A 26,185-nucleotide genomic window follows, 5' to 3' on the forward strand; every position below is an offset into this window, starting at 1 on the left:
ACCCCCCCAGCACCGCCCTGCAAGGCCCAGAGCACAACTTCTGCTTCCCAGGGAAGGATTCCCACCCCTGACAGACGTGACTTCCCACTCCCAACACAGCTCTGAGCCCTGTGCCAGCCGTGGCACAGCCCCTGCCCAGCTCAGAAGGGGGGGCAGTGGCAGAGCCAGGGGGTGCAGCCACCCCAAAACCCACCCCCTGAACGCTGTGGGGCAGCTTTGGGGGTGAGTGGAGCAGCAGCACTTCGTCCCCCAGAGCTCCAGCTTTGCCCTGGGGCTGCCCAGGGAGGAACAGCTTCCCAGGGAAGGCTCTTCCCGAGGGATACAAGTGCAGGACCTGCTCTCTGCACCTGTAGGTTTTGCTTTCCTGCCTCGGAGATGTTTCCCCTCCTTTGGTTTGGTTGCAGTGGTGTCTCTCTACCCTGTGTTATTTTGCTTTTTTTTTTTTTTCCTTTCTGAGCAAAGGCCAATCTTTTCCTCTTTTCCTCTTCTGTCTTTCCCTCTTCTCTTCCCCACCCCAAAAAAAGAAAGAAAAGGGGGTAACAGATTGGTCTGCTTTGGGTGGTGGAGACCTGAAAAGGGACATATTTTGGCTTAGAGGATCTCCACCCTCCAAGCCCTGGAGGGCTGTGCTGCTGCTACAGCTCCTCCTCCACCCAGGGTTTAGCTCATCCACAAGAATCCAGATTTTCTTCGTGGATCAGGATCACCCAAAGTCCTTTTCCACCTGCAGTGGATGTTGCTGAACTTCGACAGCACGACCTGACCTCTTTATCCCTCCAGCATCGTTTCACTTCAGGCTTCCTTTCTTACCCCACCAGATGAATTAGCTGCCATTTAAAGGCTGATTCTCCAAGCACAGAGCCCTTCCCTCTGTTTTTCACCTTCCAAGAGAGGAAACAGTGAATTGGAGAGCTGGGCCAGGGCTGAGAGGGGCCTGAGATGGGGCAGTGGAGCAGGAGGTCACCCAGAGCTGCCTCAGCTCCCTCCCAGCATCCCCCAGCAAGGGCAGTCAGGGCAGAGTCAGCCACAGGAAGATCCATCTCCCATCCCCATCCTGCTCTTTTGCTGGATGTCATTTCTCCTCAGGCCTCAGTGTTACACAGTCTGGGCAGGGTTTGGCTCCAGAGGCTGTTTCTCTCCCTAACAAGTCCTGGTTCCACTGAAATGCTGCTTGACCTCTCCCAGCTCCGCTCACTGACCTAGATTGGGTGGATTTTTATGGATCCACGGTGAAAGTTGCCTTAAATTGCAGTAAAAGGTTCTTTGCCACGGGCTGCTGGCACTGAGAGAGAAGAAAAAGGTCTTTTTTTCCAGGAGTAACCTCACCCAGGCAGGGTCAGAGCTGGGCTGTGTGGGCAGGAGGAACTGGACCAGGCTGATGAAATCAGAGTGAAGTGCAGGGACTTTCCCTTAGGAAAGGCTTTACCTTTCCTGAGCCAGACCTGGATAACAGGAGAGGTGATACGGGAAAAGAGAAGACATTTTATTTATGCTCTGAGTGAGAAAAAAAAATCAAACCTGGATCCTCTCCCACCCCTGTGTGTGTGTGGAAAAACATCATCAGGGACCATAAAGAGTATTGGTTTTAGACTTGAAGGGAAAAAAAAATGACTTTTCTCTGTTCTCTTCGTGTTGTTCCATAATTAGGAATTGGAGGAGAAAGATCCCATTGTTCATTTTAGGAACAGAGAGAACTGCTGACCCCTCTCTTTTGGAGGCTGCTCAATCCCCCCTTTCTATTCACGAATCTCTTATCTTTTCAAATCAGTCTTGCAGCACTTTCATGGTAAAGACTTTACAATTTCCTCCCGTTGTCACAAAGTGAGAGGGCGAGAGGAAAAAATAAATCACTGAGAAAGCATTTGCCCAATCGTCAAAAATCATGAAAAATTAATCCAATTTCTCCAAGCCTAATTATTTTGCAGACACACCCAAGGGAAAGCTGTTACTCCAGCCCTAACAACGCATTAAAAAGCACTTTAAATAATTAAAGAGCGGCATAGACAGGGATTGTTTCCTGTATTTTGCAAAAATAAATGCAGCTACTCCCTGAATTTACACTACTCAGAGCAGGACTTGAGTCCTCTCTGTAGAACCTCCCTCTTTAAATATCCTCTTTTGCTGTTATGATTCTTCCTCTCTGTTGTTTGTTTGTTTGTTTTCTGATCTGAGCTTCAAACAGGTGGTTTTCTGTGCAAGGTTTGGGCTCCTTTTTCCTGCTCCAGTCACAGGAGCAAAGCAGCAGCACTGAAACCATTAATTGCTGCATCCCCAGCCCCTCATCAGAGCCCATCTCCCCCCGTCCTGTGAGGAAATAATGATGCATCTTGCAGACAACCCGTCAAAGAGGGACAATTAATGGGCTGAGTGCTCGTTTAGGAGCTTCCAGGAAGGTGGGAACAGGGGCTGGGAGTGGCTGTCGCTGGTTTTTACTCCGAGTTTCCTGCGTGTCCCGGGATAAACCTGCTCCAAGGACTGGTTTTTAGGGGGTTGTTCTGCCCAGGGATGGGGGGAGCGGCGGCTCCTTCCCTTCTTTCAGCGAGCGGGTATTTGTTCCCCATCCCACGAATTCCAGATCCTGCCCCTAAACTCGGAGGCAGCTTCTGTCAGAGCTGTGAGAGCACAGGAGAACATTTCCAGCCACTCTGCAAAGCCCAGGAACATTTCCAGCCACTCTGCAAAGCCCAGGAAGGTCCTGCCCGCTGAGGCACCCATGGCTTTGGGAGGATAGGGGGGACCTCCAGGCTTCCAAAGGGAGCCGTGCTGGGAACACCTGCCTGAATCTCCATCTGCCCCTTGGAGCAGGGATGTGGCACTCCCTGGTGAGCTGGGCAGGGGCTGGGGGGCCCAGCAGCCCCAGGGAAGGGGCTCTCCCCGTGCTCAGGTGCCCTTTTCTTCGGGAGACTCCGGGATCGCTCTGATCTCGGTCCCAGCCCGCCTTGATCCCCCCCCTGCTCCGAGAGCAGCTCTCATTAGGGGATGGATTTCAAAGCCCAGCAAATGCCCCTCATCTTGTCTCTGCCCCGAATCTCCCAGCTGAGCTTTTCTCCCGCATACATTTCATATTCAAGCGCTAATGAGGCCGTAGCTTTGCATCCCGGGGCAGCTCAGGACTAAATCCCCCCCCCGACCAGGGGAGCCCTGCTCGGCTGCAGAGCCACCCTCCCTCCCATCCTCCCCTCTCTGAGCTGCTGCTTCCCAGCTCCCCCAGTCCCCCTCTTCACCTGCTCCTGGTCCTGCCAAGATGATTTTTATCCCTGGTGCCAACTCCCCCTCCTGGGTCTCTCTCAGGGGCTGGGCCCTCGTTATCCTGATGGAATGTGATAGTTCTGCTCCCGGGGATCGCCTCCCCCAGAGCTGCTGCAGGGCTGGGGGGCAAATCCTGCCCGGAATCACTGTCAGCTCAGCCTGGTGCTGAATCCAGGGGGGTCCTGGTGCTGAATCCAGGAGGGTCCTGGTGCTGCAGCTCCCCCTGCGTGTGTTGGGGGCTGCAGGGAACACACAGAGATGATCCCCTGCATCGAGGATAGCGAGGCTTGGATTTATCCCAGATAATCTCTTCCCATCTAAGGCCTAGGGGGGAGCATTAAAGCTGAACCTCTCCCTCTGCTAAAGCCATTGCAGCAGTGCTGGGCAAAGCAGATGGGCCTGGAAGGTGCTGAGCAGGAGAGGTTTGATGATGCAGAGGCTGGGAGCTGGGAGGTTGTACCAGGCTTTCCACCAGCTCCTGCCTTTCAGAAAGTTACTTTCTGCCTTTTTGAGTCTTATTTTCCTCCGAGGGGAGCCAGGGGCTCACAGGGGAGTGCTGAGACTGCATTAGCTGATAACCAGTGTCTCCAGTGCTGTTTGATTGTGTCCAGGGCCAAGCCATCGAGGAGCTGCAGCTCCATCACGTTAATGGGGACATTAACCCAGTGACACCAATCTCTTAACCCCCCAAAAACCCGCTGTGAATCACCAGAGATGGATGTTGGCACTTCCCAACCCAAGGAAGGATTTGCAGCGTGGCCTCAGAGCAGCAAAGTCCTTCACGGGCGAGGGAGGGGGAAAAGAAAACCCAGAGCAGCAGAACCCCAACCCCCCCTTTTTGCTGCCCCACGAACTCCCAAGGACAAAGCTGTGCCCTGTCCCAGCCAGGCTGTGTCCCCTCCCTGTCCCCACCTCCTCCCCTGGGCTGGGGCAGTGATGGGCTGTGCACGGGGGGGGCTTTTTTGGGGGCTGCATGAGGCTGTTGGGGATGCTGTGGGTACCACCCGGAGAGGATGCTGGGCTGGGGGGTTTGGGGTGACTGTGGCTGCTCTTGGTGCACCCCTGGGGCTGGGCTGGGGGGTTTGGGGTGACTGTGGCTGCTCTTGGTGCACCCCTGGGGCTGGGCTGGGAGGTTTTGGGGTGACTGTGGCTGCTCTTGGTGCACCCCTGGGGCTGGGATGGGGGGTTTTGGGGGCACTGTGGCTGCTCTTGGTGCACCCCTGGGGCTGGGCTGGGGGTTTGGGGGTGACTGTGGCTGCTCTGGGGGTTTGGGACGTGCTGTAACTGTGGTTCTATTGCAGCTGGGGGCGGTGGGGACATGGACTGAGCGACCTCCTGCTCTTCTCTGCTTTTGGATCCCTGGCAGGGCTGAGGTTTTAGGGGTTGGGTCTCCTTGGGGGATGGACTTGGTGAGAAAGAAAAGCCCTGGCTTGGTGCTGGGACTCCTTTTCAAGTGCTTTCCTAGAACTGTTCTTGTCTGTGGGTGATTTTTATCGTGGCTGGTTTCATTTGCCTGAAAGAGGGATTTGTAATCCCTTGATCCACAGGAAGACTAAGTAAATATAATTTAATGTGAGCATCCCAGGGCGAATCTACTCTCAGTTACCTTTGGTATTTGAAGCAGCATTTCAGCTGCATTTTCCACTGGCAGGTTTGCAGGCCCAAGGCAATGCCCTCCCCTTCAGTGGGACCCTCACCCACACTCTGGGCTGGGGGTGGAAAGGGCACATTTCCCCCTTCCCGTGCAAACACAGCCCAGGTGAGACGTGGACACGGGAGCCATTTAGCAAACAAATTGCTCAGACTTTCCCCCTGGACACCTTGGGGTGTAGCAACCCCCGGGTCTTAATTTAAATGTAAATTTCGAGGGGCAGTGATGGCAAAGCACCATCCATCACTCGCCCACGAGCTAAAATCCACCTTAATGCTGAAGCTGCTCCATCACCAGCAGCATTAGCACAGAGAGTAGCCAGGCTGGAAGGAGCTGGGAGGCTGCAGGCTGAGTTGGCAGCTCAGAAATGCTGGAGGTGTAGTCCAGGGGCAGCTGAATTAATGTAATTGCAGCTTGCCTGGCCCACGACAAATGGGATTAGCGTGTTTTCTTAAGAGCTAAATCCCATTTCATTTTTCAGGGAGCTCAGAGTGCTCCCAGCACAGCTCTGTGCAAGGGGGATGGATGGTGGCTTTGGGGACAGTGTGTGAACCCCCCAGCTCTGTGCAGGGGGATGGATGGTGGCTTTGGGGACAGTCTGTGCAGCCCCAAACCCCCCCCAGCTCTGTGCAGGGGGATGGATGGTGGCTTTGGGGACAGTCTGTGCAGCCCCAACCCCCCCCCAGCTCTGTGCAGGGGGATGGATGGTGGCTTTGGGGACAGTCTGTGCAGCCCCAAACCCCCCCAGCTCCCTCCTGCTGGGGGGATTTTAGCCCAGGGTGTGGAGGGACCCCAAGGCAGAGCCGAGGCAGAGCAGGAGCAGGTCGTTCAGCCCTGGGCTGGGGATCACCCTGGGGGCACAGGAGGGCGTTTCTGGGGGTATCTCCCCCTTTGCTGCCCCCTCCTCACCCCCGGTGCCTCTCCCAGCCCCCGGACGGGTGCGCGGGGGGGACGAGCGCTCCAGCCTCGTGTTCCCGGTGGGATTCGCTGCCTCCCTCCCATCCCGCCCGTGCTGTGCTCCCCTCCCCTCTCCTGCCTGCCCAGGCAGCGTGGGGGAGGACAGGGGCAAACCCCCCCCTCCCTTCAGGAGACATCCCAAGCCGGTGTTTCCCTCTCCCAGCCGCCACTGGGACGCCTCCGAGCGCGGTGGAGCAAAGCAGCCCTACAGCCACCCCAACCACCACCACCGCCACCACCACAGCCACCACCGCCACAGCAACCACCCCAACTACTCCTGACACCACTACAGCTCCAACCACAGCTCCAACCACAGCTCCAACCACAGCTCCAACCACAGCCACCACCACAGCCAGCAGCACCACGGCCGCCGCCGAGAGGGCTCCGGCTGCCACCACAAAGCAGGAGTTGGGTACTGAGCTTTCCTTTTTTTTTTTTTTTTTTAATTTATTTTCCTCTCCTGGGGAAATATCCCCTTCTTTTAAAAAAAAAATTAAGGAAGAGCAGCGCAAACTCAGGGAAGGGAGAAACGAGGAAGAATTTATTCGGGGCCGAGTTTCCGGGGGGAAAAAAGACCCTTTGGGGTTAGATATTAATACATTTTAATGTATTAAGGACTCGGCTTAAATAACAATTCACAGTGAGCCTCTGCCACCGAAATTCCCCCCCATCCCCAAAATATAGTTTTTTCAGATCAGTTTAATATATTAATTTTTGCCTAAAAAGGTTTCTTCTCTCCGAAAAGGGGCTTTCCCTTTATTCTGATCCACTGCAGGACATCCCCTGTCAAAGATGAGGGACCTCCCTTTGTCCTTAGCCCAAAGAGAGAAAAGAAAACCTTTGGTACAAAATGGCCCCGAAAGATTTTTAATTTTTAATTTTGTATTCCATTTTTAGTTTTTAAAAATTTTTAAGAACTTTGCATTTTAATTTTTAATTTAATTTTTGTATTTCCCTTATCCGGCCGAAAAACACCCCGATACCCAAGTCCAGTTTTTGGAACTTGGATGTCGTGATACACCTATATAAAAAAAAACAACCCTATTTTAATTTCTCATACTCTTAACCCCTCAAACCCTGCTGGCACCTTCCCCAGAGCCCACCCAGGATGGGCACAGGGCAGATTTAAGGCATCCCAAGCTCCAGGAGTGGCTTTGGGAGGAGCTGGAGGTGCCACAGGCTCGGGAATCCCGGGGCACAAGTGGCTCCTGGTACTTGAGTGCCACCCTCCTGGTCTCATTCTCGGGGGTGACACAGCCCTCCCTGGGGTGTGGTGGTGCAGCAGGGTTTGGGAAGGAGGTGGCAAACCCTACAAAGGGCTCTCCAGGGTGTTCTCCTGTGTCTCAGGGCCGCTCAAAGGGGGTTCTGGTGCTGCTGGAGAAAGGTGTCACTTCAGATTTAGCACATCAGCCGTCGGCTGAGAGACCTGTCAGCACTGATAGGAGTCTCTGGGTTTGTGCTCCTGCTCTCTGGGGTTGCCACAGGAGAGCTGGGCAGTGGGGGAGTTACAGCACAGGGGGGGTGAGCCAGGGGTTTGCCAGGTCGGGATGAACCTCCCGTGCAATCAGCTGGAACAGGGGGATCAGACTCTGCTCTTTGGTGGAGGAATATTCCCAGCTACGTGTGGTTTTTAGGGATGTATCTCCCCGAGCCTTGTTTTTAAAGCACTGCTGTGATGGGGTCTGCAGTGAATAAATAATTGTGGATAGTTATATTCACTTAAAAAGTGAGTCAAGCCAGGAATGCAAATGAAGTCTAAAGGTTGGACGGGGTTTGGAGCAACCTGTTCTAGTGGAAGGTGTCCCTGCCCAAGGCAGGGGGTGGAATGAGAGGAACTTTAAGGTCCCTTCAACCCCAAACCATTCTGGGATGATTCTACTACTCAGTTCAGACCCCTTTCTTTATATTCTTGCATGAGATTAGCTCAGGGTGGTTAAAAAACCACCAAAACCTTATGCTGGGAGGTCCTGCCTCCACCTGACAGTAACAGAGCAAGGTCATCACCACAACAGTGTCACTGCTGGGTGGGAAAACATTGCTAATTGAAAATAAGTAATGAAGTGGTGAGGCACAGAGCAGGGAGAGGGGATGGGAGTGCAAGAGGAACCAATCAACCCCCCTGGGGACACGAGGGAAGAGGCTGAGCCCTGCTGTGGGGTGTGAGAGGGATTGTGAGAGGGGGTAAGAGCGTTGTGTCAGAGGGATTTTAGGTCACCCCAAAGCGTCAGGTCCTTGTGGTGCCCCCAAAATTCACCCAGGGCCTGCAGTGATTGATCTGTGTACTAAAACATGAGCTACACCCTGAATAACAACAAGGTGTGACTTACCCAACCCCTCTAAACACTCTCTGAAGGGGGGGATTAGCTCCACTCCAGCAGAGCCCCGAGTTCATCCGCTCTCCAAAGCGATGTCGACAATCCTTAACTTCACCCTCACAAACGAGTGACTGCATTGCCCCACTGGCTGTCCCCAGGCCCAGCCTGGTGACAACAATCTCTGCCAGCCTTTGCTCCTGGTTGTGGCAGTGAGTCTGTGTGCAGCCATGCACGTGGCTGCCACCTCCACCCGGGCATGGTGGGGATGAGATCCCTCCTCTCCCTGCTCAGGGATGTGCCACGGGAGCCTCCAGGCTCCAAGGATGAGCTGAGGGCAAGTTGGACTTGGCTTAAATAACAATTCACGGCGAGCCTCTGCCTCCAAAATTTCCCCCCTTCCCCCCAAAAAAAAAGTTGAGAATCTTGAAAAGAGCAAATATTGAGAATTTTTAAAAGAGCAAACACTGAGAATCTTGAAAAAGAACAAACACTGAGAATCTTGAAAAGACCAGGCACGCTTAGGCTGAGCTCAAAGCATTGACCTCAGGAGTTATTTTGTGAGGTTTTCCCAGCACCAGCTGCTGGGTGAGGTCTCCTTATAATCCAACATACTAACAACTCCTGTTCTAACCTGTCCACCAGCCACCAATGGATCGTCCATATGGGACATAAGAGCTATGGCTAATAGTAACTGGGCAAACATCACCTGGAGCCACAATTACTCTGCAGGAACTGACTTTGTGGTTAAGTATATCACCAGTAAGCATCAGATCGCGTGGGGACTCTACAGGGTGGTGGTGCCATCAGAGATCCTGCCAGCTCCCACTTAATTAATTACCTTGATTACTGCGTGTAGAGCGATGCTCCATGGCCAGGTGGAGGATGGGAGAGGAGAAGGTCCTGCTCCTCGTGGCTGTTTGGGGTGGACCAGAGTGAATCCTGAATCCCCTCCCCGTGTGTGAGGTGTAGATGGGCGAGGCTGTTCCTCTGTGAACGGTGAGCTGGGCTGCACAAAGAGCCTTCAAACCATCTCTAACCCTGCAATCTGTGTGAATTGGAGAGTGCCTTTCAAGGCCTTTGAACACGGGCTTTTTGAACCTGGAGTTGGCAGAATCCTCTGTGATCCCAAACCTCCTGTCATATCGGATATCGTTGTCTCTTAACGTTGTAAGGCTCGTACTTAGTCTGGAAACTCGGTCTCTCTGGGCTTAGTGCTTGTTTAGAAGGATGTTGGGGTGTGTTGCTGGTTGTTCTGGGGTTTCCCAGATGGGCAGTGCTCACTGCTTATCTCTGACTTTACCTCCCAGCCACCCCAGCCCTGCTGTGCCAGCCTGAAATGGGCATTTAAAACACACCAGTTAGACCAGGAAACCACTTAAAACATCCCTGAAGTGATGACCTTGAACTCTCTTTGCAACAACTCCCCTTGCAGAGCCAGGTCTGGCTCCGCAGCCCCCGGGGCTCCAGCAGTCCATGATTTCCATAATTCAGGATAACACCAGCTTGCCAAGCCCTAAATAATCACACATCCCAGCTCCCAAAGCACCCTCTGCCAGCCCTGGTTTTCCCCCCTCACTGGGAGCACAAAGCTCAGGCATTGCCCTTCCAGTGCCCACGTGCTGGGCTGCAGCAGCAGCAGCAGTCCCTTGGGATGCCCTCCCCAGGATCCAGCCCAGGGAGGAAATCTTGGGAGATTTCAGCCCTTCCTGGACAGTCAGGGCTCTCCACCCTTTTTGGTGGCGTTTGATGCAACCAAATCCTCAAAGCCACGTTTTTCCTTCCCTGCAGCACCTCCAGAGCCACAGAGCCAAGCCCCGCTGCAGGCTTGCTGGAATTCTGTGGATAATGCTCAGAATTAAGCTCATCAGCAAATGATTCCCAGCACAATGCAAAGAACAGGCTGTTCTTGGAAAGAACCCGGGAGCAACCAGCCCACGAGCAGCCCTTCTTGAGCCAAAGGGCTGAACTCTTCCCTCAAAAGCACCAACGTGCCAGCTGGGGTGGGCAGTTCCACGGTTTAATGGATTATCCAGCTCATCCTTAACCCCCCCCGAACACCTGATGCACAGGTGTCACCCCCCAACAGCTGCAGGATTTACCAAATCCTGCAGCACCTTCATCCAGCTGAGCACGACCAGGCAAATTTCAGCTTTTTTTTTTTTTCTGTGCTAAACCCCCCCAAATACCCAAACCCGAGGCTGGGCAGATAAAAAGAGCCAGGTCTTAAAAGCAGGGAGAGATCTGAGTAGCTCCCGGTACTTTTTTTTCCCCCCCGGCGTGGCACGGGGGGGGGGTGTGCAGCACGACCCACCCCGCATTCCCGAATTCCCGCATCCCTGATTCCCCCCGGGGAGCCGGCACCGAGCCGTTCGCAGCTCGTTGTCGCGGGCACAAAGCCTTGCCCTGCAGGGTCGACACGGGGGATCGCGGAGCCTCCCGCGGCTGCCTTTGATGTGCGGTTTCTGTTTCTCAGGTAACAAGACAGAGAGATCTATCCCTGTTAAGGCTCAGACCCCTTCCTCTGTGCAGCTGGCGGATCTGACGCCGGGGATGATGTACAAGCTGTGGGTGTTCCCCATATGGTCTAGCCCCAGCGAGCACTCGTACATAACCTTTACCACCAGCTCAGGTGAGACAGCATGTGACATCCAGCACGGCATTCCCGTGGCGGGAGGTGGTTGGACTGCATGGAAAACACCCTCATCCAACCCTCCCCTCTCACCCCCAGCCTCCGTTCAGGAGACAACCAGCAGGTTGCTCCACGTGGCAGCCCCAGGAAGGGTTTTGGGGGTGCCCGTGAAGGAAAGGGGGTTGCAGGAGGGTGGGGAACCCGCTCGGGGTGTCCCCGTGGCTCTGCTTGGGGCCCCCCCTCGGGGTGTCTGCGCTCCCTCGGCCGTGGGGTTTGCACGTGTCCGGCCCCAGGATGTGCCAGAGGGGCTGGAGGGGATGGATCCGTGATGGGATGCAGGACTGGGAGAGGGAACGTGGTGTTTGCACGAGTGGCATCTCCATAGGGCTTCCCATCTGGCGCCGGGTTCGTTGGCACGAGCGATTTTCCAGGCTCAGCACCCCCAGTGGGTTTTCCAGCTCCCTGGCTCGGGGCTTCCTGCCTGACCCCTGTTGACCCCCACAGGCACTTTATGCATTTGTAAAAACATCACTGGTCACGCTCGGGGGCTTCCAGGGAATCCAAACAGCCGTAATTCCCCAGGGAATCCAAACAGCCGTAATTCCCCCCCCCCCGTCGTATTCCCTGGATATTCCCCGGGTGGTTTCCGTAGGGATCTGCCTGTCAGGGCACGTCTCCAAACGCTCAGCTGGAAAACCACGGAGCAGGGAAACGCTGGAGCAGCCGCCCCTGAGGGGTGTAGTGGGTAGAGGAGGGTGATTTTCAAGGAGCTGGAACGATTTTGCTGGGATGCAGCCGAGTGGTGGGAAACTCCAGCACTCGCCGGGCTCTGCTGGGAAGGGCAGAGGGAAAATGGGATTCCCAGCAAGGCAGAGCCACGGGGAGGGGGAGCAGCTCCCCACACCCCCCAGGCACATCCTGCTTGGTGTCCGAAAATTCGGCAAGCCTTGAGTGCACTGAGTAACCCCCTGACGTGCTCAGGTGACACAGGGCCAGATGGCAGCTGCTGGTGTTCCCTGGAATTGTTAAGGCTGGAAAAGACCTCTAAGATCGTGGAGTCTGACCATTAACCCAGCACTGCCAAGGCCACCACTAAGCCTTGGCCCCAGGTGCCACATCCACGTGTGTTTTGCGTGTCAGATGCTGCCCAGGAACACCCCGGGAGCGCTGCCCTTGGCTCTGCCCAGCCCTGATGTGCCTCCCCAGGCTGCTCCGTTGCCTCGGGATGGGATCAAACCCATGGCACAGCAGCCCCTGGAACATTCTGCTCCCAGACCTTAGAGCTGAGTCTTCAGCTCAGACTCTCCCCAGCACAGCTCCAGCTGCTGTGTAACATCCCCAATTTTGTTTCTCATTCCAGACCCTCCCTTGACTCCGAAATCACCACCAGCTCGACACACCCCACCAGCTCATACCCCACCATGAGATTTTATCCCTCTGGACAACTATTCCCAACCTGGACCCGCCTCTTTTCTGTTCTGCCCTGCTTCTCACCCACTTTGGGGTCTGTGGGGGGAGTGAGGGGCCAGCAAGGGGCTGGGAATCATTAAAAACAGGGGGGTTAAAAGGCAATAAATCCTTGGCTGATTCACGCTGGGAGACTCTACATATGTTCTCCATAATTGGGAGGTTCCTACTGATATTTTCCTGGAGACTAAAAGATGGGGCCACCTTTATCCCTGTGAGAGAGGCTGGTGGTGACCTGAGCCCTGGCACTGTGGGATGTGCATGAATAAATGCACATCCACTTCTCTGCTGGCTGGATCTGCTGACACAAGTGCTTGGCCCCCGCTGACAATCATATGCCATCAGGAATGCTTTGGACAAAAAAAAGCACTGTTCATATTTTATTTTTCTTTTTTGGGGGGGGGAGGGGTGGTTTTTCTATATTTTGCAAATAGCTGTTTTAAAGGTTTCTTCAGTTTGAGGGCAGAGGAGGAAGAAATATCCCACCTGCACTGTGGCTGCAGGACACGGCCCTCTGGCTTTGCCTCTGATTAAGTGGCAGCTCAGAGCCCCTCCCAGGAGCAAAGGACACTTTGAAACAGCAGAAAGAGCTCAATAGAAGGAGGTTTTCTATATTTGGAATAAATAAGTTCCTTAGCCTGTGTCCAGAGAAGGGAAAGGAGCTGGTGAAGGGGCTGGAGGGTCCCATGAGGAGCAGCTGAGGGAGCTGGGAAGGGGTTGGAGCAGCAGGAGAACTGAGGGAGTTGGGGGGGCTCAGCCTGGAGCAAAGGAGGCTCAGGGGGGACCTTCTGGCTCTGCAACCCCCTGACAGGAGGGGGGAGCCAGGGGGGGTCGGGCTCTGCTCCCAGGGAACAAGGGACAGGAGGAGAGGGAACGGCCTCCAGCTGTGCCAGGGGAGGGTCAGGATGGACATCAGGAGGAATTTCTCCATGGAAAGGGTGGTCAGGCAGCATTGGAAGGGGCTGCCCAGGGAGGTTTGGAGTCCCCACTCCTGGAGGTGCCCAAGGAAGGACTGGACGTGCCACTCAATGCTCTGGGCTGGGGGACAAGGTGGGGACGGGACTCAGGGTGGATCCCGGAGGGCTTTTCCAACCTCAGTGACTCTGGGACTCTGGGAAAAGGACCCCACAAGACTGGAGATGGGGGAACTTCACATTCCCAGTGGTCTCCTTGTGCAATTCCAGACAAACCCTTCCCTGCTGGGCGAGCACAGCTTTGCTCCTGACTCTTGGGTGACGTGTTTGCTGCCACCAGCTCATAATGAAGTTGTTTTTTTTTTTACAAAAAGGCTCTGCAGTGGCATTTCCAATCAGGACCTGTGGGATCCCACAGCTGCTTTCCCCTCCTTCTCCTTGATGTTGGCCTTCCATTAGAGCAAATCACAGCATCCCTCTGACAGCCACGTCCTCCAGCTCCCCTCTCCCAACGCTGCAATGACAGTCACTCGTTTACCCCAAACACAAATTGCTGTGCCTGTAATTTAGTCCTCATGTGTTGCTTTTTTGGGAAGGATGGCAATGACACCCCTACCTTGGTGACAGGTTCCTGCTGCAAGATCTCCTGGGGCTCAAAAGCCTCCTCCCTGCCTGTAAAACTCAGCTCCAACCCTCCAACCTCTCAGGCATTTGATACTTTGAAGACCCCCTTGTTTCTGGCTGTGAAAGCCCCATCCCATCACTGGTAATACAATCTTTGTCCATCTCCAAGCTTCCTTCCCCTTCCCTCCCCGAGCACTCAGCTAATTGAATCCAGTTCTCAGCTCCACTGGGTTATAATCTCATTGTCTCCTGGTAAAAGCACATCCTCGAGGACTGTGGGGCTCAGGTAAATGTGGAATTTGGCAGCATTAGGGGGGAAAAAGCAGCCAGAGCAGCCAAGGCACCGTCAGGCAGCTCCTGGGTGAGCCCAGGAGGTCAGTGCTGCTCCCAAACACACAATGTTCAGGGTTTGACATCATTTCTTTGCCATTTTCCTTCTTGTCACTCTCCTCTTTTATCTGAATTTCCTCGTCGTGGTTTGTCTGCAGTTCCCTCCGTGGCTTAGATTTCATCCTGAGGAAAGGACTTCTCCTCCTGGGCTCAGTTCTGATGGAATAAGCACAGTTTAAGCCCTGAAATGCCTGAAAGTTTACCAACTCCACCCATTTTTCCAAGTGCTGTCTCTCTCACAGGAGCCTTTCCTTCAGAACACGTTCAGGGAGGGCTGTTCCGTGCTTTCCTTACACCGTCCTGCTTCTTGTCAGATTGCCATGACAAAAGGCTGCTCCCTGCCCCTCCCAGTTCCCAACTGGATCCCAAGCAGCCCAGCTCTTCCCCCAGGAACACCTCTGTGTTTTCCTGGGTAAATTTAGCCCCCCCTGCTGCGCTGAAGGTTATTTTCTCCTCTGCTCTGTCTTGCTGAATACCAAGTGCGTGTCAATGAGAGCCAGAAAATGGCAGCGTGGAGCTATTTATAGGACACAGATTTGTCTGTCTGACCGTGCAGGAGAGCTGCAAACAAGGAGCCAGGGAGGACACAGCAGTCAGGAGCTCTTTGGGGCACAGGACACCTCCTTGCTGGGGATTAATGCCATGAATAGTCATGAGCCTCGGGAGGGTGCTGGAAGCAGCGATAGGAAGGGTTTGCCCCAGGAGGAAACACTTTCCTGTGCCATCAAACCACCTCTCAGCTCCCTGGGACCCAGATGTCGTTCCTCAAAGCTGTTGCCACTGCTGCCTCCCCTCTCGTGCATCAGTCAGGTCTTGGTGGGCTCCCACGAGCCCCCTCCGAGCCCTGGGGACCCTCTGTGACCCCCCCAAGGGCAGCAGAGCCTCTGCCCATCCCCTCCAGGACTCCAGTTTATCCCTCAGGGCTCAGCACCCTCCTGGGGTCAGACCCCAGGGCTGGATCCTCTTGGCCACGTTTGACTCAGACCTTCTCCCTTCCCAGGGCAGCTTCCACACCCAGCAAACAAAAGCTCCAACCTGTCCCCCAGCTGCTTCTGCCGTGACTTTCTGCCCCTTTCCCCCTGCTCTGTGCCAGCTCTCACTTCATGCTGTGCCCTTTAGCTGTTTGCAGCTCCTGGGGGAACGCTGAGCTGACCAACCACCATGAAATGGAAGCAAAAAACCCCCCCAGCCCCCCAGACGTTGTGCTGCAGCCTCAGATCCTCTAATACACACAGACACCCAGAGGGATTCCCAAACCAGCAAACTGTCCTGCTCTTCAGCTCTTCTCCCTGTGCTTCCCCCAGATGTTGTGCTGCAGCCTCAGATCCTCTAATACACTCAGAGACACCCAGAGGGATTCCCAAACCATCGACCTGTCCTGCTCTTCAGCTCTTCCCCCTGTGCTTCCCCCAGATGTTGTGCTGCAGCCTCATATCCTCTAATACACTCAGAGACACCCAGAGGGATTCCCAAACCATCGACCTGTCCTGCTCTTCAGCTCTTCCCCCTGTGCTCCTGCTCTGCTCCCTCTCAGCTGCTTTTTTTTGTCTCCCCCTCCCCTCCCCAGCCTACACCAAGAACCAGGTGGACATCGCCACGCAGGGCTGGTTCATCGGGCTCATGTGTGCCATCGCCCTGCTCGTGCTCATCCTGCTCATCGTCTGCTTCATCAAGAGGAGCAGAGGGGGCAAGTACCCAGGTGAGGCTCCCAGGGTGGGGGATGGTCAGGCTGTGTCTCTCTGGGATCGCTGGGATTACCGGGATTTCCTTCCCCTGTTGTTGGCGGGGAGAGTTTCGGGTCGTTCCAGGCCGGGCGAGGGCTCGGGGCGGGTTCAGAGCTGGGCTCTAAAAAACCCCCTCTCTGCACATCTCCCCATCCTCAGCTGGAAAAAGAGCTTCTCAGGCAAAAATCTCGTCAAATTTTTGCAAAGCAAAGGGAAGACTGAAGGGAATCCTCCAATTAATGCCCCCTGTCACTCCTGTCTGGGTGCCACACCCAGCACCCTTTGAGAACCCTCTGGAAGCCCTTCTGCAAACCCTTTGTGAGCCCTTCTGCAAACCCTTTGTGAGCCCTCCCAGGTGCAGGTTTTTCACCTGTCCATGAGCAGTTACCCTTCAACCCCCCCAGGGGTGTCACAGACCCCCCCAAACCCCGCAGCTGCTGGTGCTGCCTCATAAATCTTTGATTTCCTGTCCTGCTTTTAACATGACTGCTGGGGCTCTGCTTGTTTCCAGTCCGGGACAATAAAGATGAGCACCTAAATCCTGAAGACAAGAACGTGGAAGATGGATCCTTTGACTACAGGTACATTTCTGTGGCATGTGGACCTCCCCCCCAGCCCCCCATCAGCCCCTGTCCCAGCCATCACAGCCCTCACCGCGCTCTCCTCCCAAAACCACAGCCCCCCGGGGCCACACAGCCTCTGAAATGATTCCTCCCACCTTCCTCCTCCTGCCTCCTTCCCTCTGAGAGTCCTCTGCCAAGGGAAACCCTTCCTGAGGGACCAGGATGCTGCTCAGGGCTCCTCCTTCCCCCGTCTCAGCCTGGGATGAGCAGCCCAGGCAGAGCTGGGGTCTGGCATCAGCTACATGGGACAGCTCTCAGCAGGAGCAGACCGACCTCGATGACACTCCAAACACAGAAAACCTCCCCAAAAACCCAAACTTTGTGTCAGCCTGAGGGTATTTCTGGAGCATCACCCTGTAGCTCAAACTCTCTCCTGCCCACGGGGAGTATCCAGGGGAGAAATGCCCCAAGTTCTGTTTGGATCAGCCCTGAAAGGACACAAGAACTCTGATGTGGGGGTCTGCCTGCGTTCCAAACAAGGAATTTTCTGTGAGGTCACCCCACCCAAACCCCTTTTGAGGGCTCCAGCCCAGCCCAGCAGGGGTTCAGCCGAAACCTCCCCGGCTTCCCCCGGCTCCACTCTGCTGCTTGCACGCAAATGTCACCCTTTAAAGAGCAGCAGAGAGCCCTTTTCCACCCCAGGAAAACTCCCAGGATGTGTCAGAAAGGGACAGGCACGTTCCCAAGCATTCCCAGCTCTGCTGCTCTCCGTGGCTGCCCCCGGGAGCGGGAGCAGGTCCCGCTGTCAGGTCTCATCGCGTTGCCCCCCCTGACAGGTGAAGGGATGTTTTCCAGCACCTCCACTGGGCTTGGCTTTGCTTTACAGAACTAAAACACACTTTTCCCCCCATCTGAGCTGGATCCAAAGCCCAATCAGGCCAGCAGGAATTTTTTTCCTGATTTAAGACGGGGGTTAACTCCACCCCACACCATTCCCGGTGCTCCCAGCGTTACAAAGCGAGGGAGCAAAGGTGGGAGGAATTTAGCTGGGATTCAGTGAGGGGTGGAAGAAGACATAAATGTTCTGCCAGAGACTTTAGAGGAAGCCAAATGAGTCTGGCTGCACACCCCAATAAATGGAGGCAGAACAACTGCAGCCTCCTCAAGATCACGTCTGTGCTGTCGGGGGCACAGAAACCCCATTTCAGCAGCGATTCCTCCTCTCCAAAGGATGTCATTAAAGCCCAGAGCTCCCCAGTCCTCTGAGGGCACAACACAGGACACAAATACACCCAGGAGGGCCCAGAATAAGCAGCATGTTGTAGGGAAAGGCTGATGTTCTTTATTGCCCTGAACAACACCCGGGGACAAAACCTTCCTCACCATGTCGGGAGAGCTGGGCAGCACTTGGAGGGGTGGCAGTAAATCCACACAGAGGTTTCTGGGCACCTTCCCTTCAGATTCCTGGCTGAGAACAGCAGAGGAGACATAGCTCAGCCTGGTCCTGGTGCAGGTTTTGCCCCTGATCAAAGACATCCCTTCCCAGCATGATTTTACCCGTGCTCCTGGTGCAGATCAGAGCTCGTGTCCAGGACAATCCCCCCGATGGTTTCAGTCTCACAGGGAGCCTCTTGGTTCCCAGAGGTGTGGGAATGTGTGAATCCCACCTAGGAAGCCTCAAACCCCTCATCCCCCCTGAGGTTTCCCCCCTCACACCCCCCAGGCTCAGCTCATCCCCTGGAGCTCAGTCCAGGCTGCCCAGCTGAGCTTCTGGCAGCACCCCCCCATTTCACAGCTCTGCTTCTCCAGGGGCCACCAGGGTGGTCCCAGCCGAGGCCTCCTTGCCCCCATCCATCTCTCCCGAGGCAAATCCATTGCCAGGGGCCACTTGCCTGGCACAGAAGGCAATCCAAGCTCTTGGCATGGCTGGCAGCAGTGCTGCACTCGCTGCCCCAGCACCATCCAAGGCACAGTGACTCCCAGGCAAGGGGAAGGAATGGGGTAAATCCTTCACCCTCCTGCTTTAGCTGAGGCTCCATCTTTTGTTGACAGCCCCGTTCCCAAAAGTTTACAGGCTAAAGGCACAGGTCAGCAGGAGGACAACAACCAAGCTCCAGGATGCTCCCATGTTTTCAATCACGTTGTCCTGTGGACTAAACAGAGGGGGGGAAAAAACCCCTGATCAAACAAGAACAACCAAAAAAACCCCAACAGCCCATAAACTTCACCCCCTCCTCGGGAACAACAGGTTTCCTGGGAGAGAAGCAGTAGGAGGCTTCCCCTCAAGGAGGCAGAAAGGAAGGTGAAGCTGAAGGATGGCTACGAAACGCTGGTGGCTGATTAAGATTGGAAATGATGGTGATGCTGGGCTCGAGGAGGGGAGCAATTAGTGTTTCCAGCAAGGACAGGGACTGAGCTGACGTGAGTCCTTCGGTGGCTCCCCCTCCCCACCTCCACATGGCATGTCTGCTGTGCTCCCATCACACCCCACGTCCTCAGTGCCCCCCGTGCATGCGACTCGCAGGTCTCTGCAGCCCGTAATTAACTCAGAGATGCTGTCACATCTTCCCCTTCCACTCACGGAATAATGGTTTTCCCGAGCACAGGCTAAAGCTGAGAAAGCTTGTTTTCCAAAGCAGGGAGACCATTATCCTTGGACAACGTTCTGTGCCAGTGGCTGTGCCTCATTATACCAAATGTTCCAACGCTGCAGTCGGCGGGAAAGCCGGGATGCTGGGAAGGGAAAGTGGAGTGGTTTGAGCTGCTGGATTCCAGCTGAGGGTCGGGGCAGTCCCGTGGCAGAGGGTCCAAGCTGCAGGCAGTGCCCCCTCAGCAGGGCAGGAGGACACAGACCCTCCTCAGGGCCCTGGGAGGGCTCTGCAGGAGCAGCCCGGGCAGGGGCAGGTCTGGCAGTCAGTGGCACGACCCAGGCCCTGGCGTGGAGATCCAGCAGAAGGTTCGAGGGGAAACTCAAGAGCCACCCTTTCCCTTGGCCCTTGTCCTGCTGCATGTTGGTCCCCAGAGCCACCACTGCCCCCGACAGCTGCTCCCTGGTGAACTCCAAGCACATCCCAGCGAGGCTCCTGCAGCTCCCAGCAGTGCTCCCTGTTTGGTATAACGAGGCACCCGAGGAACGCGGGCCTTTCTCTTTTGGTTCTTAGCACTGCCCCCTGTAAATGCAGAGCTCACCATATCTCTCTCTCTGATCAGGCTCTTTTCTGCTTCTCTCTGTTTTATTCCCATTCTTTCTTCTCCTTTTCACCTGGTCTATCCACATGGACCATGAAGGTCTCTTGAAAGGTAGGACCACGTGCTGCCAGAAGTCCGGCACATTTAGCTTTTTTTTTTTTTTTTTAATTTATTTTCCTTCCTTCTGCCCACTGATTTCATTACAGCCAAAACAACCCCTCCCCCTCCCCCTGTTCCCGTGTTCCTGCCTCACGTAACACATTAAACGAGACCCCTCTAACTCCTGCTGGCACTGGGGGTACCCCCACATCCACCAAGTTGCTCCGTGGGCTGGGGGGTCCCCCCAGGAGCCAGCCAGGCCCCCCCAGCTCGAGCTGCTGAGCCCTCCTGGTGCAGCAGGGTTGGACCTGGGAATGATGCCCTTGGTGCCCTCAGCACCTTGGTGCCCTCAGCACCTTGGTGTCCTCACCCTCAGGGATGGGGACGAGGGACACGAGCCCCGAACCGCTGGATCCTGAGACGCTCTTTGTCTCAGCCCTGCAAACCCTCCCTCTGGCTCAAGCCTCCCCCTCTTCCCGAGGATTTATGGCACTCAGGACAACGTCTCCCAGCTGGTTTTTTCCATCTGGGTGCTCTGGTTCTCTAATGCACACCCGGCAGAGCCCCGGGAATCCCTTTGTTGGGGTCGTGTTGCATCGAGGGGCTGGTGAGTCTCTGCTGCACCCTCCCCATGCACTAACGGGATAAATGGGGCTGGAGAGAGGTAAAAACCAGGGGGAACGCCCAGGAAATGCATTTTTCCCATTTAGGGAAAAATCTGGCTCTGGATCCAGCTTCACCTGCCCCCCAAAACCTTGGGAAGGGATGTTGCCAATGAAGGGATCTGGGTTTTGCCACTCTCTACTTTGGGGGCTTTCTAACCTTCAGTCCTGCTTGCAGACTGAACTCTTCCTCTCCCACCACCCCCTTACCCCCCCACAAAAAAAAAGCTGCTTTCAGAGCTAACAAGTTATTTTTTATTGTGATGCCAAGTTAACACGAGGTCTCAAACCCTTGGTTTTTGTTGCTGCTTCGTTCCCAAAGTGCTGATCCGAGGAAACACGGGGGGAAAGCTGCCCGTGGTGCCCTGGGACACCAAATTCCTCTCCCACTGCAGAGCTGATGCCACTAATTAGACAGAATGAGGGAGAATTAATGCCTTCCCAGTTTGCTCCCTGGCCCAAGCAAAGTGCAAAAATTATAATAAAAAAAAAAAAAGCCCAGTACTTTTACCTGTTTTAAGGAAAATAAAGGAGCAGAGCAGAGGGAGCGAGTCTGACAAGCCCCAAGACAAAACAACAGCAATGAAAAGACAGGAGTGGAGGTGGGAGCACAAATATTTAAGGTCTAAATGTGATATCTTCCAGAATACAACAGAATTTGCAAGCTGGACATAAGATCAAACATGAACTAAGGACTAGTTGATATGAAAATTAATTGATATATAGATATTCATATATATATATAGAGAGAGAGAGAGAGAGAGAATCTACTCTCATCCTCCACAAAATATAATCTCTATTTATGAGATCCCAGCCCTTCCCCTCCAGAGGGAAAACAGCTTTTCCCCGTTTAGTTTTTTTGTTAAAAGGGTTTCTTTAAAGTGCTGGTGGTTTTTTTTCCCCCTGTGGGTCAAACGTTTTATTTTCCGGTGACCTGGCTTAAATCTTTCCAGTGGGGAAAAAATAAAATAAAAAAAAAAAAAGGAGAGAAAAGCATAAAGAATTGGGGGCTCAGAAATAAGCGAGCGAGCTCAGAAAGAAGCTGAGAAAGGTGAATTCCCTCGAGTTTTGGAAGCTGCACAGAACTTGGCATCCTCCACGTGCCCCCTTGCAGTGCTTGGAGTGCCCTCCCATTGCATGTGACTCCCAAAATGGTGTTTTTGGCGAGGAGATCTGGCAACAAACCACTCAAACCGGGTTAGAAAGAAAGAAGGAATAGAAGCAGTGACAGAGCAGCGGCGAGGGAAGGGTGTTTCTGACGTACACCCGAGAACTGTGCGTGATAGAGATTAAAAACCTGATTTTTATAAAGGAAAAAGGTGAAGGTTGGGCTTGGGCCCCCCTTCCCCTGCACATCAGCCCCCCCCCCCACGACAGCCCCAGCACCCCCTTTGCTGGAGTCGGTGCCGAGCTCCCGAGCCCTCGGGGTGGAGGCTCCCGAGCCCCGTTTCTCAGCCCTCACTGTGTCTGTCTGTCTGTCTGTCCTCTGCCACCCAGCGATGAAGACAACAAACCTCTTCCCAACAGCCAGACGTCGCTGGACGGGACGATAAAGCAGCAGGAGAGCGACGACAGCCTGGTGGACTATGGAGAGGGGGGAGAGGGGCAGTTCAACGAGGACGGCTCCTTCATCGGCCAGTACACCGTGAAGAAGGACAAGGAGGAGACCGAGGGCAACGAGAGCTCCGAGGCCACCTCCCCTGTCAATGCTATCTACTCCTTGGCATAGCCCAGTGCCCGGGGAACACCGACAGCCTGAGGGGGTCCGGAGGGCCTGGGGGGGGGTCCCACAGCAGCCCCCCCCCCCCATGGGAATGTGGGAACGGAACCAACCGACAAAAAACGAAACGACAAAAAAAAAAAAAGGGGGGAAAAACAAAAAAAACAAAAAAAAAAAAAGAAAAACCAAGCAAACAAACACACACAGAAAAAAAAAAAAAAAATAGAAACGAATCCAAGCAAACAGGCAGCCCAGGAGGCTGCCCAGGCCATTTATCCTTAGCAAACAAAGCCAACGGCCGGGACTCGCGGGGTTGGAGCTGGGGCGGAGATCTGGGCTGGAAGGGGAGATGCTCGAGGTGAACCCCGGTTTTGGGGCTGCCCCCGGCGCCCAGAGCCAGCCCCGAGGGGCTGCAGGGTGGGCTGAGCTGCCCAGCAGCCCCCCCCCCCCCCCAGGGCCTTTTCTGTTCTTTTGGGAGGGAGCTGAAAATTCTTCTATTTAATTTTGGCAGGAAGGTTCTGGATAAGAGGGGAGGGGTAGAAATAAAGCCAAGAGTTTGGGGGAGGGAATGGGGGGTGAGAGGGGCCTGGGCAGAGCAGCACAAATGTGGAAGAAGAGGAAAGTGGTGGATCTTCGGGTGACAACACACTGTACTCCTGAGCCATCCATCCTCCCAGCAGCACCTCGCCCAGGGCCTCTCCCAAAACAGCCACAACCTCCTTCCTCGGAGATGGAGCAGCACCTCTGCAGGTCCCCAGCACTCCCCCAACACCTCCCCCCTGCAGAGCCCACGGGAGCTCACCCGGAGCACCCTCGGAGGACAAGAGGCTGCAGAAGGGCTCGTGGGACTGGTGGAAGGACAGTGAGGTGCCTCCCACCCCCCGAGCCCCGGGGGAACAGCACTGCAGGCAAACCAACCACCGGGGTTCAGCCTTTGCTTTGGAAGGATCTGGGGGGGACCTGCCCCCAGCCCACACCTGCTTTCTTTTAAAGGCGACTCCGTAAATCTTATGTAGCAAAGAGGGAGTGGAAGCAGGACCAGGATGAGGAGGCCGGAAATCACTTGTTTTTGGAAGGGAATCAAAGGCAGAGGGTGAGGATGGAAGGACCCCCCCGGGTTCGGGTGGAGCATCCCCCGGAGCCGCAGCTCGGAGGGCTCAGGAACACCCCAGGAAGGCACGTGGTGGGAACCCGGGAGCCCAGTCCACACCTCCCCAGGCTCCGGGACGAGCCAGACGGACAGTGTGTCCCACTAACCCCCTCCTCATTTCTGACAGTGGCCTTTCCCCCCTCCATCAATCAGCCTGAGCGAGCCCCTTCCCCGTGGGACCCCCCCCCCCAGACCCCCGCTGTCTTCTCTACATATCAACCCCCTGCATTTAACACCCCCAGCTCGGGTGGGAGCGCTGCCCCACATGCCTTACACAGCTTGGAACTTCCCGGGGAGTTCACTGAACTGGCACTCTCCGACCCCCAGGGCAGCAGGAGCAGGACGCCCGGGCAGCATTCCCGGCTGGCACAGCACGGATCCCGGCTGGCACAGCACGGATCACGCAGGAGGAGGCAGAGCTGTGGACCAGCCCGTGTTCAGTGGCCAAAGCCACGCGTGTCCTCCCAGCTCCTGCACTTCTGAAACCAAAGGTACCTTCGCTGAGAGAGAGATCCAAGGGTTGGTTCCTCCGGACCACGAGCGACGTCGGGATGGATTTTTGTTTCCTTTTTTTTTTTTTCCCCCCGAGGAGGAGGTTTTTCTTTGTGTTCAGCACAGTGGATTGATTGCCACGGGATTAATGCAATTGTTCTTTCAGCTCTCGAGCTGGTTTGCTCTGCAGACACGTCGCTCTAACGGGAACCCTTCTGCTGCTGGGGGTTGGTGAGAGGGACTCGGCCACGTCCTTCGAGCTGCCCGTGGCACGAGGATCCCGGGCCTGAGCACCTGTGTGGCTCCTGCTGCTGATCCCGCAGGGAAAACGGGAGGGAAGGATGCAGCTTAAATGCCTCCCTTAAAAAATTAACCCTCGTTTATCCCGGCGGGCAGAGCCTGCCCTCCCTGGCACCCTGCCCTCCCTGGCACCCTGCCTGTGTGTGACAGCTGACAGGAGCCCCGGGAGCGCAGGATATGGGGGGACACTGCCGTGGGTCCCTGATCCCGAGGCTGCTCCCGTCCTCCCTGGAGTGCTGGCGCAGCCAGAGGCGGAAAAAGCAGCGGGAAAAATCGGGAGTTTTGGTCCGAGCCCTGAAATCCTGGAAGCCCACGGAAAACCGAGGGGACACCAGGTCACGACGCCCCCACAGCGTCCCCTGTGCCAGCATTGCCTTCTCGCGGGTGCCAGACCCCGATCCCCCGTGTCACAGTCACTTCTGACCCGAGAGAGCGACGAGGAGCCCCCGCTCCTGCCGCCGACCCCGCCGGGGGGGGAGCGGGAGGGTGGAGGGCAGGGCTGGGCAGTGCCACCCGTCACCGCCCTGGCACACACAGCCCCTCGCTCAGGCCGTGCCACCGCCTCTCCTGGCACATCCCACCGCCTCTCCTGGCACATCCCACCGCCTCTCCTGGCACATCCCACCGCCTCTTCTCGTCGCGCAGGTCCCAGCAGAGCTGCGAGTTCGCCCTGCAACGCCTCACCCTCGTGCCAGGCTTAGCGTGTGTAACTTAGCAGCAAACCCGATTTCAGTTTAAGCAATAAAAACGAAACTTGTTTTAAAAAGGAAAAAAAAAAAAAAAAAAGAAAAAAAAAAAGAGGGGAAAAAAAAAATCTATTTCTTGCACTAAAAACCTGTTTTATTAACGAGAATAACGATGCTTTTCTGGTCCTGACAAAAAAAAAATCACCCACTGCATCGGTAGCTCCCCTTGCCCAGCAGCGCCTGTCTCCATGTCCTCGCCTCGGGCATCGGGCTTTGGTTGTCCAACACAGTCTGAACCCACGTCAAAGCCACAAAAAATCCCATGTCAACCCCCCCCGAACGCCGTGTCAAACCCCCCCAGACCAGAGTCCTTCCTTCACAGCACCGAGTTTTCCACGTCTGTTCCTCCTGCTCACATCCAGACAGAAAGTATTGGGACTATTTTATTTCTCTTTAATTTGTAAATATATATCACAATCCATCCATCCTCTCTGTAAAACCTCCTGGTTGGTCTAAAGTATTCTATGTATTTATTTGCCTTTTTTTTTTTTAAAGCAAAAAAAAAAAAAAAAAAAAAAAAGGGAAAAAAGACAAAAAACCCCCACCACCTTTGAGTTAACCCAGCTGTCCCAAGGAGAAATGTCGAGCTGAGGCTGTAAAATCCCCCGTTTACAGCGAGGAGATTTATGGACTACAGGAAAAAAAAATGTTTAATATAAGGACTTATAAACCGACTGCATGAGAGATGAAAGAAGGCCCAAATACTCAGATATCTTTTTTTTTTTTTTTTTTGAATCACTGTAAAGAAGAAAAAAAAAAGACGGGATTTTTTTGTATAGAGAACACTAAACATATAATAAAACATTGTTCAAAACTCAACGCCGAGCCTGCGGGGTCACCTCCCTCGGCCACCCACAGCTCCAGAGCCTGCGGGGTTGTGCCGGTGCCCAGCGTCCCCTCCTCCCTCCCCAGCCCTTCCCCAGGAAAGGAGGGTGTTCAGGCCCCCAAAACCATCTCCCAGCGGATTATCTGCTCCCAGAACTCCTCCCAGAGCCCTCCCTGACCATTGCCAAGGTCAACGCGACCCCCGAGCGGGCAGTGGGGTCCCTTCCAGGGGGGAACCCGAGGCTGCCCCGTCCCTGCACACCCTGGGGAAGCTCAGCACGGCTGGGACACTGTGCTGGCAAAGCTGGCAAAGCTCTGCACCCTCCCGGTGCCAGCTGCGCCCCCAAACCCTCGGGAAGCACCCTCTGCACCCCCACACCCTCGGGAAGCGCGGGATATGCGGGATGTGCGGGAAGAAGGAGCCCCCAAGGCCCAGCAGACGCGGGAGCTCCCGGGGTTCACCCAGCCCCCCGCTCCTGGCACTGTTGCCCCCCCCCCGGGGCCGATCCTGCCCTCCCG

At 55.0% G+C, this 26,185-nt stretch overlaps 1 protein-coding gene across 29 annotated transcripts in view; it reads left to right on the plus strand.

Moving 5' to 3' along the window:
- Positions 1 to 25,660, plus strand: part of NFASC (neurofascin) — an 87,696-nt gene extending 62,036 nt beyond the window's left edge. For 10 of the 29 annotated variants that reach the window (XM_032710473.1, XM_032710476.1, XM_032710479.1 and 7 more), the window contains 7 exons: positions 6,021 to 6,269; positions 8,815 to 8,931; positions 10,646 to 10,801; positions 15,764 to 15,895; positions 16,432 to 16,501; positions 19,772 to 19,783; positions 21,931 to 25,660. In XM_032710473.1, the coding sequence (XP_032566364.1) occupies positions 6,021 to 6,269; positions 8,815 to 8,931; positions 10,646 to 10,801; positions 15,764 to 15,895; positions 16,432 to 16,501; positions 19,772 to 19,783; positions 21,931 to 22,162 (968 nt within the window). In that variant the 3' untranslated portion in view covers positions 22,163 to 25,660. Of the gene's footprint in view, positions 1 to 6,020; positions 6,270 to 8,814; positions 8,932 to 10,645; positions 10,802 to 15,763; positions 15,896 to 16,431; positions 16,502 to 19,771; positions 19,784 to 21,930 lie in introns of those variants that run through there. The other 19 variants (XM_032710493.1, XM_032710500.1, XM_032710502.1 and 16 more) reach the window with 8 other exon arrangements.
- Positions 25,661 to 26,185: the final 525 nt, after the last annotated feature.

The sequence above is a fragment of the Chiroxiphia lanceolata genome, chromosome 25 (assembly GCF_009829145.1).
Source record: "Chiroxiphia lanceolata isolate bChiLan1 chromosome 25, bChiLan1.pri, whole genome shotgun sequence".
In the NCBI taxonomy this organism is placed as follows: domain Eukaryota; kingdom Metazoa; phylum Chordata; class Aves; order Passeriformes; family Pipridae; genus Chiroxiphia; species Chiroxiphia lanceolata.